The sequence below is a fragment of the Rhinolophus sinicus genome, linkage group LG04 (genome assembly GCF_036562045.2).
Source record: "Rhinolophus sinicus isolate RSC01 linkage group LG04, ASM3656204v1, whole genome shotgun sequence".
NCBI lineage: Eukaryota > Metazoa > Chordata > Mammalia > Chiroptera > Rhinolophidae > Rhinolophus > Rhinolophus sinicus.
The window spans coordinates 186,298,649-186,318,507 of NC_133754.1; the positions used below are offsets into that span (position 1 = coordinate 186,298,649).

General features: G+C 59.0%; 1 protein-coding gene and 2 long non-coding RNA genes across 3 annotated transcripts; 2 read left to right on the forward strand and 1 right to left on the reverse strand.

The window, feature by feature from the left end:
- Positions 1-126: 126 nt before the first annotated feature.
- SLC2A6 (solute carrier family 2 member 6) lies at positions 127-8,065 on the reverse strand. Its single transcript, XM_019728949.2, has 10 exons — positions 7,585-8,065; positions 6,898-7,060; positions 5,675-5,881; positions 4,935-5,034; positions 4,163-4,374; positions 3,626-3,778; positions 2,874-2,982; positions 2,298-2,483; positions 1,904-2,049; positions 127-942 (listed from the first exon to the last, which is right to left on the reverse strand). Exons 1-10 carry the CDS (start codon positions 8,016-8,018, stop codon positions 787-789), a joined length of 1,866 nt encoding a protein of 621 aa, XP_019584508.2. The 5' UTR covers positions 8,019-8,065; the 3' UTR covers positions 127-786.
- LOC109445982 (uncharacterized) lies at positions 4,266-4,997 on the forward strand. Its single transcript, XR_002137120.2, has 3 exons — positions 4,266-4,390; positions 4,628-4,717; positions 4,896-4,997. It is a non-coding gene; the product is annotated as an uncharacterized LOC109445982 (long non-coding RNA).
- On the forward strand, positions 8,062-11,597 carry LOC109445981 (uncharacterized). Its single transcript, XR_012495993.1, has 3 exons — positions 8,062-8,489; positions 10,590-10,772; positions 11,022-11,597. It is a non-coding gene; the product is annotated as an uncharacterized LOC109445981 (long non-coding RNA).
- The last annotated feature ends 8,262 nt before the right edge of the window (positions 11,598-19,859 follow it).

Sequence of the window (19,859 nt, forward strand, 5' to 3'; positions counted from 1 at the left end):
CCCGGGGCAGGATGCACCCCACGGCCCGGCTCCCCTCACAGTGGACAGTCAGGTGGCAATAAAGGGGGCTGCTCCTGGGGCAGCAGGCCTTGGCAACCTTGGCTGAAAATCGGGGTCTAGCCTGGCTGCTGGGGAGCTCCCCCACCAGGATTCCTTCCTGTGCAGGGTCACAGGCAGGTTCTTTATTTTTATAAATAGGGTGAACACGGTGTGTAAACAGGAGCCCTGTGGCCCCTGTGCACAGGGCAGGCTGGTGCAGGAGGTGTTGGTGCGTGTCCCAGGTCCTGTGCGCTCGCCCGTGGAGTCCAGACATTCCCTGTGGCACCCGCCAACCCTGAGGTGCAGATTGTCTTCCTCCCCATAGCCAGGATGCTCGATGGCGGCAAAGCCAGCAGACCAGGCTGACGTGGCACTGTTCCTGTGGGGAGCCACTCCGCAGCCGCCAGCCCTTGGTCCTCATCACGGCCCTCTGGGGGGGTGTCCTCCATGCTGGAGGAACAAGGCCCACGGTCCCCAGACCCTGGGCTGTGTGCTCCCCTTCAGCCCAAGGCTGGCTTCTCTGCCGCGGTTTTGTCTTGCCAGTGTGTGTGCGGCACCAGTGGGGCCGCAGATGGACAGCGGTGCCAGAAAGCACGCTCTGGGGGGGCGCCTGTCGTGCTTCTGGCCGGTCCTCCTGTGCCTGGCTGATGGCAGGTTGCTGCTGCCTCCTGGACTCGGGGTGCAGGTTAGTGGCCCACACAGGCCTGGCTGCCCCGTTGTTTGGCCCCGCCCAGGCGTGTCCCTGACTTATTGAAGGAAGGACCTCCTCCCGGTGCGGAAGAAGGACTCAATCTGCTCCAGCGACCGGCCCTTTGTCTCGGGCACACAGCAGCCAGTGAATACCAGGTTCACCAAGCAGATGGCGGCAAAGAAGAAGAAAGGCACCTGGAGGCCGAAGGCGTTCTGGGGGCAGGGGGAGGGGGGGTCACACGGGGGAACCAAGGGCCCTCCCACCCCAGCACAAGCTTCGTGGGGCCCGCTAGTCTTAGCCAGCCTTGGGGGCCCCCACCTGCTCAGAGACCTCCTGGGGCTCCCCACTGCCTCCAGCACAAAATCCAAGAGCCTTAGCATGGCACTTGAGGCCCTGGAAGTCGCAGCCAGCCCTCTGGTGGGAGCCCTAGGGTTTCCCTCCTGCCCGAGGGCTCCACTTAGCTGGAGCCCACCCTGGCCTGCCCCCCCCCACCTCGGCTCAGGCACCCACCTCTCCCCACCCCAGTGCTCATCTTTTCCATTTCAGCTCCTCTGTGTCCCTGCCTAGGAGCACGCTCCCGTGCTTCTGGGCCACCTGCCACATCCTCCCTGCCCCATGACCGTCCATGTCTCTCTGGTGGGGCTGTGCACACCCTCCCCACCCAGCTGACTTACCCATTCTGGGGTCTCCCGCCCCTGCTTGACCCTAGACTGCACCTGGGTGGGCACAGCCAGAGCTGCCCCATCAGATTCTTCCTCCCAGGAGCTGGGACTCAGAGGTTCTGGCTGGTTTCAGGGCCTGCTGGGGCAGGGGGCGGGGGTGGGGGGTGGGAGTGTGTGTGTGTGTGTGTGTGTGTAAGACGCCGCATGTGAGCTGGCCAGCAGGATACACTGCTGAGACCCAAACTGCCCGCCCAGACAGAAGCCCAGCTGCCTGGGAGGGTGACGGACTGCTGACGTGGCTGTGGCTCCCTGGCCTGGGAGGTCAGCTGACTTCCCAGAACAGTTCCCCAGCTTTCTGTTGTAATAAAGAGGTTTGGCTGTGTTGGCCTCCATGCGAAGCGGGTATGCTAATCTGTCAGAGGACCACTCTGAGGCTTAGAGGACAAGATGGAGAAGCCCTTAGCACAGCCCCTGGCAGCAGCTGGAAGGCCCCGGGGTCCCCAGCACTCACCACGACCAGCAGGAAGGACTTGGTGAGGGCGAAGGCGGTGAGCCAGCTGACCAGCACACAGAGCCCCGAGGCCACACCACGGGCGCGCAGGGGCAGGATCTCAGACATGAGGAGCCAGGTGATGGGCCCCCAGCCCATGGCGTAGCCTGCCCAGAGGGGGAGGGGTGGGCTCAGTCCCCACCGTGGCTGGCGCAGCCTCTTCTGCCTCCCTGAAGCTGCTGAAACCCCTCCCCAAGCATCCCAGCCAACCCAGGACAGCAGTGCCCCACCCATGACACAGCCAAATCCCCCGCACCTCACCCACCAGACAGAACCTCCCTCGCTGGCCAGGAGGCCCCCCCATGCAGCCAGCCCTCTGGTGGGAGCCCTAGGGTTTCCCTCCCGCCATACCTACCCATGATGAAGAGCATGGTGGCCAGCAGAGGCACCAGTGTGACGTAGTTGGTAGGTGTGGCCAGGGGCAGCTCTGTGCCCCCCAAGGCCACACTCTGCAGGTCTATGGTGCTGTTGGGGGTCAGAGGCTTTGGACCAAAGTGGACATACAGCCCCAGCGTCAGGTTCGCAGCAAACATGATGGCTGCTGTGGACAGATAGGTGGCCCTCGGGGGGGCCAGGGCCCTTTGAGCTGGAAGTTCCCTCCACAGAGCCCTTCAGTGCCCTGTACCCCATGCGGCCCAGCTGTCACCCAGGCCACCACCACAGCCCGTCTGTGAGTGGAACTTCCTATAGAACAGCAGGCTCCCACTCCAGCCACATTTGGGCTTCTGTCACACACTGTGGTGTGTCAGTTGGCTTGTTCGCTCACACAAGCAGGCCTTTCTGGAACAGCTGGTGCATGCCAGGCCCTGGGGAGGCAGGGGCCACCAGGGCAGGTCTGACCCAGGCCCCCTGGGGCTCCCAGCGACTCGGCACAACACTTAGCAGCTGTTGGAGTGACACCTTACTATGTGCAGGAAACGGTGGAGTTCACCTGAGACAAACAGCAGCACCTTGCGGCCGGCCCGGTCCATGGTGACAGCAGCAATCAGCACCGACAACAGCCTCACGGCCCCCACGATGGCTGCGTCATCCTCAGGGAGCTGCAGGGAAGAAGGCACCAGGGCTGAGGGATACTGGCCTGCTGCTCCCGGCCCACCCATCCTCCCATGGCGTTGCCGGGGGCTCAGGTCCCAGCTCCTTGGAGCAGTGAGCCACCAAGCACCTACTATGTGCCAGGCACTTTCTCTGAGGCCTAAGGGCCTTTTGGGCAGAGGCACAACTGCATTGCCCACCCCTAAGCCCAGAGCCCATACAGAGTATAGGCGTGACAATAACTGGTTTGCTGTCACTGATCTTCAAATCTCATCTCCCTGAGCCCAGGGCAGGCCAACGAAACGATGCAACTATTATCTCCACTCTGCAGGAGGAAGCTGAGGTTTGGAGGGGAAGTAACTTCCCCCAGTGAGTGGTGGCTGCTGACTCGGGTCCGTGGCCCCCGTGGGGTCTGTGTGTCTATAAAACTGGTTTTATTTGTAATCCTGTACATATAATTTGAAAACATGGAAGCTTTACTTGCAGATGTTACTCTGAGAACAGGTGCGTGGCACAGGATCAGGGACGGGCCCCTGGCGGTCTCCGCCTGCAAATACACCCGCTATGCAGCACAGAGCAGGTGCTAAGTAAGGGCCGGCCTCTGAGGGACGCTGGGGGCCCAGAGCCGGGGCGTGGGGACTGGGCTCTCACCAGCAGGACCGCGGTGCTATTGAAGATGGGCTGCAGGTAGACCAGGATGGGCGTGATGCCTGTCAGTTGCTGTAGGAAGCGCATCAGCAAGGCGATGGTGATGGGTCGGTATATGTGGGGGTCCCGGGCCTCGGCCCACGACATGCGGCTGCTCTGGAGACACGAGGCCATCGCTGAGGTGGCTGGGCCAGCCCCTCCAGCAGGTGCCACCCTGCTGTGGACTTCATGGGGTTGGGCAGAGACTCCCTTCTCCCCTCCTCCAGTCCAGGGACCCCCACCTGAACCCCATGCTCCTGGATCAGTGGGTGAGCCAAGGCACACTCCTGCTTGTCAGTAGCTCCGGGTCCCCTGGCATCCAGGGCACGAAGCATGTGCCCTGGGTTAGGTGCCATGTTGTCTGGAGGTAGGAACTATTGGCATCCCATTTTCCAGGAAAAGCAACTGAGGCTCAGAAAGGCCTGGTGACTGGCCGTGGCCACACACAGCTGTGGGCACCAGAGGCTGGTGTGCGGGGCTGGGCACCCACATCTCCTGCACCTGTCTCTGGACGTTGTCCTGGATCTGCTGGAACTCCCAGCGGATGTCGGCGTTAGCCCCGCGCAGCCAGGCCAGTGCCTGCAGTGCCTCCTCGTCCCTGCCCCTCGAGAGTAGGAAGCGTGGCGAGTTGGGCATGAAGGTGAGCAGCAGGATCATGATGACCACAGGCCCCTCCCCGGCCACAGCCAGCCAGCGCCACGGCAGCAGGAGGCCTGCGGTGCAGAGGGGGTAAGGAGCTAGGGTCCAGGCTGGACATGGAGACCCCTCCCACTGGGGCCTCTGAGCAACTTCACCTGTCCCCAAGGGCTAGCCCGGGGTCACCTCCTGCAGCAAGTCTACCCTGATTGCCCCAGGCCTCTGTGATCTAGGCCAGGAGGGGCCACGGGGATTGCCTAGCCCCCTGAGCAGGCAAGACCCCGGACTTCCCCTACCAACCAGCTATGCTCTGATCTCTTTTCTGTGTAGGATTCCCACCTAAGATTATTTGACAGAAGGATTTTGCTGTCAAAAGACAGTTTGAAGACAGCTGGCCCAGGAGAAGCCGTCATTGTCCAGGTAGGTAGGGCCTGGTGACCAGCTTGGAGCAGGGAATTGCCTGGAAGTACACAGCATGGTGGTGGCTGAGTACAGCTGGGAAGGCAGGTCTTTTGGCCCCCAGCGCAGGGCTCCTTTGGGGGGGGCATGCTCCTTCCCTTCCCAACATGACTGCTCAGTGGCACCTTGTCACCCCCAGCCTGCACCTAGGAAGTGCTTGTGTAAACATTGGTCTTACCGAGGGCATAGAGAGACAGTGATCCGAACACTGCCATGAGCTGCGGTGTGGCCCCCAGAGCCCCACGAACGCCTGGGAGAGCAATCTCAGACACGTACACCTGCAAGACACATCGGCCCACCCCAGGCCTTTGGTGAGAACACAGGGGCCTGGGCAAGATGGCAGAGGTGGCCTGGTGACCCTTGGGAAGTGGGGGCTTCTGGTGGGGTTCCTGTCCTGATCATGACTCACCTCATGACCTCCCCTGGGCCTCAGTTCCCCTGACTGTAAAGTGGGCAGAAGCACAGCTTTGAAATGGGTAGCTCAAAGCTGGGAACTGGAAGGCCCAAGGGCACCCCAAGTCTGGTATCTGCTCCTCCCAGCTGTCTTCACCCCATTGGGCTCGCCTCAGCCCATGACTGGGCGTGTCGGCAGTGGTGGGTGAGATGAGGGGTCCCAGGGACAGGGCAGGGCAGGGACTTCCCTTTCTGTTGCTCAATGTAGATCTTCTCCAATTGAGCAATGTGTCTGACTGTCAGGAAATGGGGTAGGAAGTTTGGGGAGTCCTGAGTGGGGGGCGTCTGAGGAGATGGGGAGAGACTTCCCCAATATTAGCTGCCCTAGTGGGGGTGAGCTGAATCTCCCTGGCAAACATGTCCCCATTGACCGGTGGACTTGGAGGCCAGGAGGCCTTTCCTAATGGTGGTCAGCACGCTGCTGAAGCTGTGAGGGGGCCGTGGGGTGGGCACTCCTGGCCTTACCGGTATGCAGGCAGCCGTGAGCCCCCCAGCGAAGCCCGTCAGCGTCCTTCCCAGCAGCAGCATCCACACGCCACGGGCACCCGCCATGAATGCGTAGCCAGCTGCCGAGGGTACAGCTGAAAACATGATGCTGAGCTTCCGGCCCAGGAGGTCATTGAGGACCATGGCACTGAGGCCTCCGGCCGCTGCACCCAAGGTGAACACCGACTGTAGAGAAGGGTACAGGGCAGACATGTCTGGGTACCCAGCATCCCCCCACCCGCATCAGATCCTAGAGGTATTTGGGACTCAGGCCCCCAATGGTAGTGAGCCTCCCATCTCCAGGGGTGTACAAGCAGCATGTGCACAACCATTTGTTAGGGGTGCCACCACAGGGAGTCCTTCTCTGGGGAGGACGTGGGGCCACGTGTCCACAGCATTTCTCTCCAGACTGACTGACATTTAAATGTCTAATATCATATAGCAGACAGGGTTCTGTGATTTAAAGCCCCTGGGATTTTAAGATTTGGGGTTCTTGGATTCCCAGTAAAGTGTCATGAGTAGGATCCAGTCAGTGACTTGGGCACGGTGCTTAGCCAGTCTGAGCCTCAATTTCTTCAGCCGTATTATGGGGAGAGTGGTGGCACCCACCTCATAGCGTTGGCTCTGGAGTCAGTCAGCTCTCAGGTGAAGTGCCCGGCACACACCTGGCACATACCAAGTGCTCAGTACTCAGTGGCTACTATTAATCTTGGCTAATATGTTGTCATTGTAAATTGAGGCTACTAACATCATAGTTTTAGAATCTTGGGACTCTCGAGGCCTGTGCTTTTCCTTTCCACATGCCCACAATCTGTTCTGGACCCTCCTTGCTACAGCCAGTGCCTCTTTCCATGGGCACCTGATGCCCCAGACCCCCATCATCCAGGGGGGTGTCTGCTCTGCTCCAGGTTTGGGGATCTGGGGAACCCTCAACCCCACTGGGTGGAGACTTTAAGGGACCTCGCCCCCCTGTTGCTTCCTAGGCCCTCTCCATCGGCTTTCACTTCCTCCTTTTATTTCAGAGCCATCATTTGGCCTCACACCCCTCCTCCACCCCCAGCCCGGAGTATGTTGTGGGGGTAGACCAGGGCCCAGGAAGGGGCATCAAGGCTGAGCTTTTGGGGCATCCCTAGCTGAGGACAAAACTCAGTGTGTCCCTGCTCCCCTGCCCTGCCCCTCCCAGCTCAGTGCATGGCCCTTACCCCAAACCAGGATGCCTGGATTTTGGTCAGACGCAGGTTTGGATCCAAGGAGTGCTCCAGGGCCGGGATGACGGGCGACGTGTAGACCAGGGCATAGCCGAAGCTGAAATTGCCCAGCACAGCAGCAAAGGTAGCCAGGAACACCCTCCTGTTCTGCGGGGCTCTGGGGCGGGGGGGGGGGGGCAGAAATATTGGGGGTCTTTGAATCTCTCCTCACAGATCTGCAGCCCGTCCTGAGTACAATAGCTGTCCACCAAGAGGGCAGCACTCAGGAGGGCTGGGTTGAGGGCCAGACTGGCACCTCCCCAGGGTCTGAGTGCCAGCTCCCTTGGGAAAACCCCAGGGCACGAGGGCGGTCCCCACAGCCCATCATCACGGTTGAGACATGGGTGCAAGGAGCTTTTCTCCAGGAGACACTTGGTTTCTACTCCCAGCTTTGCCACCCCAGGCTTGTTCTGTGATATTAGGCAAGCCCTTCTCCCTCTCTGGGCCTCAGTCTCCCTATCTGTGCCAGTTGGGGGCTGGGCCCAGTACTGGAGAACGATGAGGGCAGGGGACACATCCAGCTCCTTAAACAGGACTAGCGTGTCTGGGGAAGGAGGGGGACAAATGGCCCATTGGAGGCCACTCGCCGATGGTTAGAGGCTCAAGCCCCCACCCACAGCCCCGATGCCCAGCGACTCTCACCCGACCCGCGTCCTTTCTCCCGGCGACGGGGACAGCCTCTCCGGGAAGGTGTCATAGTCCGGGCCCTCGGCTCCCAGCAGTGGCTCCTGCATGGCCGGCCTCTGCTGTCTAGGGCGCCGCCGAGGGGCCGGGGCAGCTGGGGTCGCCAGCGCGTCGGGCCGCAGCGGCTTAGAGCATCCGGCGGCGCCCGCAGCTCCGCCCCCCGGCCGCGATTGGCTGCGGGGCGGCCCTGCAGACCCGGTGTCGGCCAATGGGAAGGCCGCGGGCGGTGCGGAGCTGGGATGCGGAGCGCCGCCGGGCTTTCCCGGGGCGCGGGCTCGGGTGCCAGGTGCTGGGGCAGCACCTGGGCGGGGCCGCCGGACATTCCCCGGGCGCGGCCCGCGCTTTGTGCTCCCCGGATACCCCAGGGTCGTCCTGAGAATAGGAACCCGCATCCGAGGGAAGGGCCTTGACAGTCATGTGAGGCCTAGAGGCAGAGCACCTGCCGACCCGCTCTTGTCCACGTCGGTGTCCGAGCCTGGTACCAGCACGGGGGCGCAGACTGCGTCCAACCCTGGGGCCCAGCTCCTACAGGCAGCAAGAAACTGAAGCCCAGAGAGGCGAAATGACTCGCCAAGGTCACACAGCGAACTCAGTGACTCGCCAAGACACACAGGGTCTCCCTTTAAAGGAAGGCCGGGAGCTCCGCCTTGCGTTCGACTCCTTTCCTGGCACAAAGCATCCCGGTCCCGCCCTGCCCGCGACGCGGTGGTCAGGCTGATGAGCTCCCAGGACCGCAGGAGAGTGTGTTGGGTGAGGGCAGAGGGATGAGGGGGTGGCGGTTCCGGTGGATCAGACTTGTATTTTACCCGTTTCTGGTGTTTCCTGTTTGCAGAGATAACTTGGCCTCGTTGTGAAGCATCCAGGTAATAAACTGAAATTTAAAAATAAGAAGAGCAGAAACTGAAAATTCCCTGGAAAACCATCCTCAAAAAAAATATCACAGTTACTAGTTTCAGCTCTCCCTTTGGCCTTTTCTCAGAGAAAGGGGCCTGGATCACACCCTGTTTGGACTGGGTGTGCCACATACATTTTTAAATTGATCCTTTGTTGTTGAATATTTGGGTTATTTCCAGATTTTCACTATTATAATAGTAAAGTATTTTTTAAAAGTTATTATAATTCCCTTTTATTATCATCAAAATACAATTATAGTAAAACAATAGAGAAAACAGGGACATCTATCTCCTGAGAGCCTCACCCTGCTGGCATTTTAGTCTTTCCCCCACGGGTCTGTGTTACAATTTTTGCCCATTGTGTGTGTATACAGTTGTGTGACCATTTTACATTTTATTTTAAGCATTTTCTTGCCACCGCGGAGATAGGCTTTGGATCCAGGCACGTCCAATAAATGATGACTCTTATTGGTAATATGGCGCAGTCCTCACAATTACATTTTAAACATTGACATATGACACAAATGGGCAGGTCAGTGAATAAAGGTTGGGGTGCAACCTTGCAATTATTGTCCCTGTCAAGAATCGGAAGGTTCTCATCGCCCTAGGAGGTCCGACTATCCCTCCCCAGTCACACCCCCCCTCTGGAGTCCCACCAGTGATTTCTGTTACTGTGGATTAGCTTTTCCTGCTCTTGAACCTCAGACAAATGGAATCATACTCTTGTTTCTGCCGCATCCTCTCTTTTTTTCAAAGCATTTGTTTTCTTTTTAAATGGAGTTTATTAAGATGTAATGTACAGACAGTAACGAGCGCATTTTAAGTGTATTGCTAGCTGTATAATCCAGACACACACCCGCCCGCCAAGGTATAGACCATCCCTTCCTCCTGGAAGGTTCCTTTGTGCCCCTTCAGGCACCCCTCCCCCACTCCCAGGAAACTACTGCTCATCTTTCTGTGACTGTGATTAGGTTTGTCCTTAGAGTCTCAGGGAAAGAGGACCACATGTTAAGTGCCCTTTTGTCTGGCTTCTTTCACTCAGCACATCCACGAGAGTCATCCGTGTGTTTTTTCAGTGGATTGTCCCCTTTTTGTTGCTGTGTGTGTGTGCGCCAAAGTGTCCAACCACTCTTTGATGGGCAATTAGGTTATTTCCAGTTTGGGCTGAAAGCATAAAGCTGGTGTGACACTGTCCATAGCGCTGTCTTAATGGTTCTGGAAAGTTCTGGAGTGGATGAACCTGGATTTGTTCACGAATCTTCTGTCATGGGCATTAAGGCTGCTTCAAATGTTTGCTCTGAACACTAGCGAAGCAACAAACATCTTTGTCCTTAAAGGGTAATCCCCTTCAGCTTGGATCGTTTCTGGGGTCCTCAGGCCTTTTAACCCTCCTACTGGTGGGCTGGTTCCTCCTCTCCTCCCCCCACCCATCCTGGGCCCGGGAACCCACAGGCACACAGGAGGGTGCCCAGAAGCCCTTGTCAACTGGAACTGAGAGCCCGCCTCCCTTCTTTAGTCTCTCCCGGCCCCCCTGCAGGAAGTCTCGCTAGGAGGGAGCAGAGAAGTGCTGGTGTGGGAGTGGGGATACCTGGCTCTGCTTGGCCTGGGAGAACTGGTTCCCCTCTCTGCCCTGGACACACCCACAAAGGGGCTGGGTCCTTCACTTCCCCACCCCTTCCAGCTCCAGCCTCTCCCTGGGGGAAGTGGAGGGTACAGTTCTAAGAAAGGGCCCTTAGTTGATCCGCTCAGGCTTGCTTATCCCTGGGGAACGTGGCAGCGCTGGGGCAGGCCCCTTCCTGACGCTGGAGTCCCCATGGCTGGAAGGTAAGCATCCTGCAGAACTGTTAGGGAGGAGCTGGGCAGGGACCAGCCTGACTCTGGGATTCTCCCCATCACTGGCGGATTCAGGGCATCGGAGCTTAATGATTGACCTGGTCCAGACTCTGCCCTAAAGGAGGATGGGCCTGAGGATGAGTGCTCAGGCTGCCTCCTCTGCCACCCTCGGGCTGCTTGGGAAGGCTGCTCCTCTGAGCCAGCTCCTTTTCTGAGCCTCCCTTTTCTCATCTTAAGATGGATGTGACCTGGTGCCCACCCCCTGGGCTGCCGAGTGAGCAGAGGGCAGCCTTGACACAGCTCCTCCTACAGTTTCACAAAGGTCCCTCCAGACAAGTTTGCCGGCTTCCAAGTGCCCCGGAAACTGGCAGAGCTGCATTCCGGACCCCCTGACAAGGGTAAAGGTCTCCAAGGGAAGAGGTAAGGAGGTGGGAGGGAATGCCAGTGGAGCAGGCACCTCTCAGTTGGTCCTTATTCTTGCCTCCATCGTCCCATTTTAGAGGAGAAAACGGAGGCTTGGGGAGTCACTGCCCACGGTCACCTCGTGGCCCCTTGCTCCTGCTGTCTGGAGGGCTCCCGTCCGAGGGAGAGGGGTAGGAGGGTCACAGGGGGTGGGTGGTTGGGCCCTTCCCAGAGGAAGTCCTCTCCCTCACCTCCTCCTTCCCACAGATGGGCCGGCCAGGGCCCCTGGGAGAGAAGGTCTCTGACACCCAGCTGTCCGGCACCCCCGCCGCCCCCCGCCAAGTACCAGGTGACGCCATCCCTGGTCCTGAGGACTCGGACCTGGTACCCTCTGTGACACTGGCTGCAGCTCTGGTCCTGCTGTTCCTCCTGCTCTCGGCATGGCTGGTGTGGGACAGGTCCCTCCAAGGCTCATGCTAATGTGGGTTTCCAGGAAAGGCGTGGAGGTGTCCCTGGCTGGGCCTGGCTCAGTCAGTAGTGGCACGGTGGGAACAGTCAGGGACATGGATGATGGGGGTTGGAGGGTGGAATGTAGGGGCTGGCCTCCCAGCCACACCCTGGACCAAACCCTGAGGCCACCTGCTCAAGCAGCCCAGCAGGAAGCCCCAGAACCCCCCACTGGAGGGCAGCAACCCAGATGAGCCCTGGCCTCTGTGGCAGAATGCCGCTGTGGGAGCAGGGCCTCAGATGGTGGACTAAGAGGCTGGGACAGATGGAAGTGCTCAGGCAGCTCAGGCTCAAGTCCCCTCATCCCGGGTGTTACAAATAAAACCAGGGAGCTACTGGGCTTCTGTGAGTCCAAGTGTGTTGGGAAATGAGAGTTCTAGCCCAGGCTCTACCTGTGCTGGGCTGTGACGTGGACAGGCTCTTCTCCGTTCTGGGCCTTGCTTTCCCCAGTAATCAAATGAGGATGGCAATACCTACTTCTGGGCATTGTTGGGAGGGCCAACAAGTGGGGAGGCACTGTGGTCACCTCTGCTGCAGACGCTGCCTGTGTGTCCTCCTCTCTCCTTCCTCCCGGGACCCAGAAAACCCTGGGAGGGAGGCGGTCAGATGGGGGATGCACTGGTCTTGGCCGCCACCTGGTGGTTGAAGTCACAATTGCACCATCTGTTGTGAGAGTCTCCTTAGAGTTCCTGTCAGGCGGAGGAGGGGAAGGTGCTTTATTTTTTGAAGTAGAAAATCTTGAGATTGTGGATGAGCACAAATCCCATTACCCAGAGAGATCTTCTTTTACCATTTGCTATTTATCTTCTTTCCCTCCATTTCTGTATCTATAATCTGCTAACCGAAAAAATTATCAGAAGGAGGCCGAGGGGGTGGGAGAGAGTGGCTTGTGCAAGGGGGTGGTCACTGCCCAGGGTCAACAGCTCCTTCCCGCCCACAGCTGCCTTTCTGGGACCTTGACAAAGACGCGTTCCTGGGTGTGGGAGGGACATGGAGACCTTCACCTCGGGACTGGAGGCTCCAGACCCTGCTGTCTCTCGTTGAGCAAATACTTACAAGACACCTCCCATGTGCCAGACTCTGCAGAGAAATGGGGTGGATGGGCTCCCCAGGGGGCTTGGGGACTCCTCCCTGCTCCTTTCGCACCCTGCAGTCACAGCGCACACCTGCGTCCAGGTCGGGGTGGCCAGGGAGCTACAGACTGTCTCTGTCGCTGTCAGGGATGGGGCCCCTGCCTTGGGAAAGGCAGATGGGGAGTGTGAGGGGGCGGTAGGAGCCTCAGGTGCTTTCTGGGGTGGAGGCGATGGAGGTGGATCCTGGAGGTTTGGGGGACCTCTTGAAGAAGCGGGGATGGGCATTTCAGGTGGGGGCACTGAGAGAGCAAGGCCTGGTGGCTGGACAGTGGTTTTTCTGACCTGTCACCTGCACCATGGGGACTTGGGGATGGACCACAGGAGCCTTCCTCCTTCGCTGACCATCCTGCCCGCTGCAGGAAGAGGGCGGCCTGACTCCTCCAAGAGACACTTTGGGACTGTCCCTCCCCCTCCCTCTCTCTCAGGAGCATCTTCTGTGTCCCACAGGCCCAGCCCCAAGTTCACGGCCCGGGATGGAGGCAGGCAGCCCAGTGTGGCCCCCACCGCCTCTGGTCTTCTGCCCAGGGAGCAGGGGCTCTCCTCTCTGCTCCTTGCCACATCCTTCCCTGTTGGAGGGGGAGAGGCTGTGGGCAGGATGCCAGTACCCCCCACCTTTGTTGCCCCTCCCCCAGCGCTTGCCACCTTTTCTTTTTGCCCCTCCCCCCATGCATCTTGTCAGATGTAGACCCTGAGACCCAACTTCTGAGGTCTGGGGTGGCCTTTGTAACCCAGGGCACAGACTGTTAGATTTCCACAGGGTGGGCTGGGCCGGGGGTTTCAGGGGGTCCCAAGGCCCACTGTCCCCCTCACATCCTGTCCGTCTGCCAGAGTCAGACCTAAAGCCTTGGCTCCTTCCTGCAAGGCTGAGCACATGTCCACAGATTCCTGGTGTTCACCCCCCACACCCCTGAGAGGCACTGCCAGCCTGGGGTTGCAGGGATGCCCAGAGGAGCCAGCATCCTCTGAGGAGTTTGCCTGAGGCTCCAGCCCTGCCCGCTGGCCCAGTGCCAGTGAGTAAGCCCTTGGGTGAGGATGGATGGTGTGGCTTTGCTTGTTTGCATTTCTGACCAATCCTCATGAAAATGCCATGTGGCTTCTGGCAACGCAGTTCCAGTGGCCAAACCTTTGTGAGGGGCCTGGCTCCCGGGGCCCCTGCAGGCTGCCCAGCCCTTGCTGCGGTACCTGGGGTCAGCACGGGCATCTGTGCGTAGCGCGTCCAGGAAGGAGTTGCACCGCAAGGAAAATATTGTTCTGAGTAATTCAGTGACCTATTTTATAAACACTGCGGTTCCACCTTGGGGTTCTTCCTGCCTCGTCTCCCGCCTCTCCTCCTGCTTCTTCCAGGGGGTGCTGGGGCAGCCAGATGCCTGAGGTTAGGAAAATGTGTGCTTTTTGTGGGTTGGACCTTGCAAAGGATGACAGGATGGGCCTGGGGTGGGCGAGGCAGAGTCCTGGCATGGGGCTGGCAGATGGCTCCTTAAGCTGGAAGGCAAGGAGATACTAGGAGCAAAGCTTGCTGGTGTGTGTGTGTGTGTGTGTGTGTGTGTGTACACACTGTGCCGCATGATCACGTGCACCTAATGTGTAGAACATGATGTACACATGGTATCTGTGTACATGTGTGTGTGCACACATGTACATATGCATGTGCCTGTGCTAATGTAGGTATACCATGAATGTGTGTGCACACACGCATGCACATGCATACATGTATAGCTGTGTACGTGTGTTGCATGGGTGTATATGAGCACACGTGTGTGCTTGTGTGTTTAATCTATGTGGCTTCTCTACAGGAGACTGGGGATGGAGTGAAACTAGCATCCTTCCTACCAGCCTGCCTGGTGGTGGGCTGGCGGGTGCTTGCTCGGCAAGGTCAAAGGGGCCCGCAGAGGGGCAAGGCACCTTTCTCCTTTGGACAAGAGACCTTCACTGGAGTTAAAGAGAGCAGGTGTGGGGGACAACTTGGGGGAGTTCTGTGGCCTGAGTCTCCTGTTCTGATCAGTCCCCTGGGGTGGTGGGGCGACCCTGCTATCTCCATTCCTTTCTGCTTCCTTCCTAAAAGGGCCTCGGTTTTGTTTGGGGTGGCAATGTGCCTAACTGCAAACACGGACCCCGAGCTGCCCTTGCAGCCAGGGGGGCCATATGAGTCATCTCTGTCCAGGAGGTGTAGATAGCAGTGTCCAGGGAGGGTCATGCTTCCTGATTAGAGAGGTACATCATGTTATACAGCCTAGGTACACGTGATTGTGTGGCACACTGTGTGCGTACACACACACACACACACACACACACACACACACAGGCTAACGATGGCAGGCAGGGATGAGGCAGGAGCTGGCTCGCTGGGGACGTCACGGAGCCTGGGCGCCTTGTTGTGTGAGCTGCTCTTCTGTATGTTGTGTCCTGATACACTCATAACCCATACAGGGCATCACGCCCTCTTCACTGGGGACTGAGGGGCCAGGAGCTTGTAAGGGGCTGGCAGGCAGGTGGGCACCCTTCTCGCTCTGCACTCTCTCAAGGACAATAGGGCACCATCCTCAGGGCTGTGCAGGCTCCTCTCAAGACAGTCAGGGCCCTGTCACTGAATGGCTGCCTCTTGTGAGAAGCCAAATTTGGCTCAGAGGAGAAGGATGAGGGGGGAGGAGAGGCCTGGCCTGGCTCCCTGTTGAGAGGTGAGTGGCTCTGGGTCTTAGGCAGCAGGGCACTCGACGGAGCCCAAGTGCAACCTGGAACCACGGGGCCTGTGCCACCCACAGTCCTTCTGGCACCTCGTGTCCTCTGGAAGGTAAGGACGATGTACCCAGGACTGGGCTGTGTGGAGACAGAATAGGATAATGCTGGAAACATCCTTCCTCGGCCCAGGAGACGGGACAGGGGCACACACCCAGAGGGCAGGCGGACACATGGGCAGAGGGGCAGATGCCCAGAGGGGATGGCATCCTTCTTCATGACATGGGTCCTGAGAGCTAGGCCCTAATGGGACCCCTCTCTTCTTCACATCAAAGGCTTGGCTGGACATGCCCCAGCAGACACTCCTGGGGACCTTGGAGGGGTTTCAGTCACCCTGCATGTAGCAGGTGCATCCTACTTGGGGCACAAAGAGGGGACAGGAAAAGGCCAGGGTGAGGCTGACCCATCCCCTCTCTGACCCTCAGCCCTTCCTCAGGGCATGGCCGCAGCCCCTGCCCCCTCTGCTCCTGGGGTCCTGGCAGGACAGCCAGTTTACCTGGGGTTGAGTCCTTGCCGTGCAAGCTTGGCCCCCCCTCCATATACACCACCCCCTATTTGCAATCCTCCATTTTCTCATCAGTTTAAGGGGGAGAGGTGAGGAGGGGGTGATCTTCGTGGGTGTATGCCGGTGGAGCCCCGAGCTGGATGACCAACATCCTATGCAGGCAGTGTGACCTTGACTCCTGCTTTCATCCCTTGTTTGGCAGACCAGGAGCCAAGGCTCAGCGGAGAGCGGGCTGCCTGGGATGTGGACGCAGGTCTGGTCTGATCAGGTGAGCTCAGCTCCTTCCCACTCTGGCCTTCGTCCCGGCAAGAGTGAGACCCAGGCCTCCACCAGGGCCAGGGTGCGGTGACCCCAGTTCTAACCACTGTGGGGTTCACCCTTCCCCTGCTGTTGGGATTGGCTAGGCCTGGGGGAGTCTTCAGGAGAAGGGCAGGGCTGGGGTGAGCACCACCTGGGCAGCAGAGGCCTTGCCAGCGGGCCAGCCTGGTGTGTCTGCCTTTCATGGCCTCAGCCACACCCCCTCCCGGGACTCAGCCAACTATTTGTGGGCCGCTAAGTAGCATCACAGCTGCTTTTCTTGCTTAAGTATGACAGTACATTTTTTCGGATGGCCGGACACTTCCTGGCTGCAGAGTGTAAGCGAGTCTCGCTCTGTCCTGGCCATGCCCCCACATCCCTCCAGTCTCCCCCTTCTGTCCCGGCCGGCCAGCAGCAGGGTCACACCAGACCACTCCAGCCCCATGCTCAGACAGGCCACACAGAACCCCCAGGGCTGCAGGTGGCCCGGGAAACCTCCCCTCGGTTATTTTTGGCCCCTGTGCTGGCCTGTGGACTCCCCGCCAAAAGCAATTACTGAATTTTCATCTTGTTTTGCTGACGGTTTAGAATATGTCAAAAATGTTCCACTGGGAGACCCGAGGGCACCTCACGGGGTGGGGAGTGGGGGCTTGGGAGCCCAGCTGTGGCCGGGTCCCCTGGGGGCAGATCCTTGGGGTTCGGTGGAGGAGGGATGGGGGCAAATGAGGACTATTCACAGCCATCATCGTTGGTGCTTCCGTGCACAATCTATGTGCAAACACTGGGACTCCCTCCCCTCTGTCCTTGTAACACAGTGGGACCATTCTCCCCATTTCACAGAGAAGGAAGCTGAGGTGCAGGGCTGCTCTGCAGCTTGCCAACGCCCCACTCCTGGGAAGTGGCTGAGTGGGGCCTGTGCACAGGTTCCGTTTGCTGTTTGTGGGTCGTCACCTTGTCATCTGAGAAGGGTTCCCCCTGTTCCGTGGTGGGCAGGGCTGGAGGAACAGGCAGGGGCTGGTCCAGAGGTGTCCCCCTACCACTGGGGTGCGCTCAGGGTCACCGGGGAGCAAACCAGGTCTGGCCGCCTCCTTTTACATGTCTGTGCTGTGGTGCCCTGGGATCTGCCCCCTGGCCCTCAGCCGGGAACCACAGCACTGGCCCGCCGGAGGACGTTGGATCGATCACCTGAGTCTGCAAATGAGGACAGCCCTAGGGGCCTCGTGCTGATTGATGCCCACACTGGGCATGTTGGACCCTGCCTGCTGGGCCCAGATGACCCTATGCTCACTTCCATAGCCCTGGGAGCCTCCAGGGGCCACAGGCAGAGGGCAGCAGAAAGGCGGTCAGCCTGCGGCTGGGGCCACCGCCACCGGTCCTGGGAGCCCTGCTGCCCTGAGCCTGGGCAGCTCCTGACCCTGGTCTAGGAGAAGCCTGGGGATGGGCCACTGCCGGGAGATGGTGGGGGGAAGCCTCAGACCCCGACCATCTGCTGGCATTAGTGTACCACAGGCAGTTTCCAGAAGGGAGTGTGGGGAGGGCAGTTTGGAGCACCCCATCTCGGAACCGCAGCTATCTGCCCATCACTCCCACTGTCCTGTATGGAGCTGGTGCCCCACACTGTTTTCCCACCAGCTCTTGCCCCAGGAGGCCAAGCCCACTTGTGGGGACAGAGTCCCAGAGAGCAGTTTCCAGGCTCTCGGCCTCACATGGAAAGGTGCTGGCTCGGGTAGTAGATGGTCATCAGCTGTGATTGGTTGGCCATCAGCTGTAACCAGTGAGCCATTGGCCACTGATATAACTGCCGCAGCTGCGTTGGTTAGTTGGTTGGTTGGTTGGCAGAAAAGTGGACGCAGGTTGCAGATCGTGTGGATCCTACTTCGTGTGTGTGTCTTGCCCGGTCGCCAGAGAGACTGGGGTGCAGGAAGACCCCTTGTTGGGGTGTTGGCGGGTGTTTGCTCCCTGTGTCTCCAAACCAGCCGCCAGCGAGAATATAGTGGTATGACTCCCCTATCTATGGCTCCGTGGGTGTTCCTTTTTGGACTCACCTTATCCTGTGTTCTTATGTGGGGAGCGGGAGCTGAGACCCCGCATGACACCCTGCATGACACCATTCCACACACATAGGCTCAGACACACGTGTGTGCACACATATGTGTGTACATGTGCACTTATGTGTCCTGTGTGTGCATGTATGTGTACATGGGCATACACGTGTGTATGTGCATGTGTATGGGTCTGCGCATACACACGCTTTAACAAAGTGACCCACTTCCTGTTTGGCAGGCTGGCTTGGTCCCCAGTGAGTTTTCTTACAGCATCCCTGGCTTGTTCAGTGCTTCTCAAGTGCACTTGGTACCCAGACACTAGCCCTGTCCTGAGGGCGCTCCAGGTCTTGTGGGGGCTGGGAAGCCGGGACAGGACAGACGTGGGCACAGGCTACTGAGGCACATAAGACAGGGCTCCAACCCAACTTGGAGCAGGACTAAGCATGCATCCTGGGGACCGAGTGAGTGCACCTGGGTTAAGTGCAGCTCTGGAGGCCCCAGGGTGGGAGTGGCTTGGTGTTGGGTGGGGAAGGGGCTGTGACCAGCAGGTGTGTCTGGAGGAAGAGGCTGAGCAGGTGTCAAGGGAGAGCTGTCAGACTGCGGGGGTGGAGGTGGGTGGTAGTGGGGAGCCCAGCCTTGCACTCGGGGCTGGCCTCGTGTGGGGTGACACTTGTAGATGTCATGTGTGTGCCCATAGGTATCTGTCTCGTGTCCTTGTCTCTACACGGCCTGGGCCTGGATTTCAGCAGGTCCTATGGCCCTGGACAGCCACATGTGTTTTTAATTATGGCTGCAATTTCAGGGGAAGGAGCAGATGGGGCGCCTGCCCTCACCTGCCCTCCAGCCTTCAAAGGCATCGTCTTGGGAGAATGTGGAATGCTTGTCTGAGGAGCTTGGCTCACAGCAACTCCGTGACCCAGGAGGCCAGTAGCACACGGGGTCCTTCGGGCTGTCTTGTGGAATGGCTGTGAGGTGGCCATAGATTAGCTGCCTGAGAAAGTGGTTCTTCTGAGAAGCTTGGCTCCTTTTTGCAGATAAGGGGCGGGATTTGCTTTCTTGGGCCTGGAGGATGGATACCAGGTCGGTCCCTGCTGTCCTGAAAGGGACGGGCGGGTGGGTTTGGATGCCGTGGGGAATTGGACATCCAGGGAGTGGCACGGGGAAGGGGCCGCTGGTTGTTGGGGTCAGGGCTGCCCTGTCTGAAACACTCACTGCATCCTTTTCCCCAGGCACAGGCGTGGCTGTGGGTGGGGTTGGGCGTGGGCTGGAGGGTTTGGGGATCCTGCCCTCCTGGCTGGGACATGGAGCCCTAACCAGCCTGCAGCCATCAGGCTCGGGCCTGCCTGGGCCTCTCCTGCATTCACCAGGTGGGCGGCCTGCACACCATGGCTACCTGGCCTTTCTGCAGCTCAGCTCTCCAGGCTCATGACCACCATCTTCTGGGGGCCGTATGAACATACCACCTAAGCAGAAAAACTGTGCTCACAACACGAATTCCGCAGCAACCCCAGTGCGCCCCGCCCCTCCTGGATGGACGTCTGCCCTGGCCTGGGAGGGGTGGGCCTCAGTGCGTTTCATAGGCCAAGGTCATGAGGTTCTGAGGAGGAGCCGAGGTTTCATGGTGGGTCGGGGGGAAAGTCCTCTGACTCTCGCCCCGTGGTCCCCTCACTGCCTGTTGAAGCCAAGAGCAAATGCCTCAGTCTAAGGATGCTGGCCTGGCTTCCTCTGTGCCCTGAGCCCTTGAATCCCCCTTCGCCTGGACTCTGTTGAGGCAAGAATCTCGTGCCACCTTGTATAGCCTGGTGCTCACAGAGGCCCCTCTAGCTGTACCCTGGGCTGTCAAGGGGGGGTCATCTTCCATCTTCCACAGAAGTCTTACTCATTA

Bases quoted from the DNA above. Each gene is read 5' to 3' on its own strand.
- SLC2A6 (XM_019728949.2), bottom strand. From the start codon at position 8,018: ATGCGGGTTCCTATTCTCAGGACGACCCTGGGGTATCCGGGGAGCACA. The intron at 5,882-6,897 runs GTAAGGGCCATG...CCTTCTCTACAG, and splicing joins TCCAGGCATCCTGGTTTGGG to TCGGTGTTCACCTTGGGTGC. The intron at 943-1,903 runs GTGAGTGCTGGG...CCCTGCCCCCAG, and splicing joins AGTCCTTCCTGCTGGTCGTG to AACGCCTTCGGCCTCCAGGT.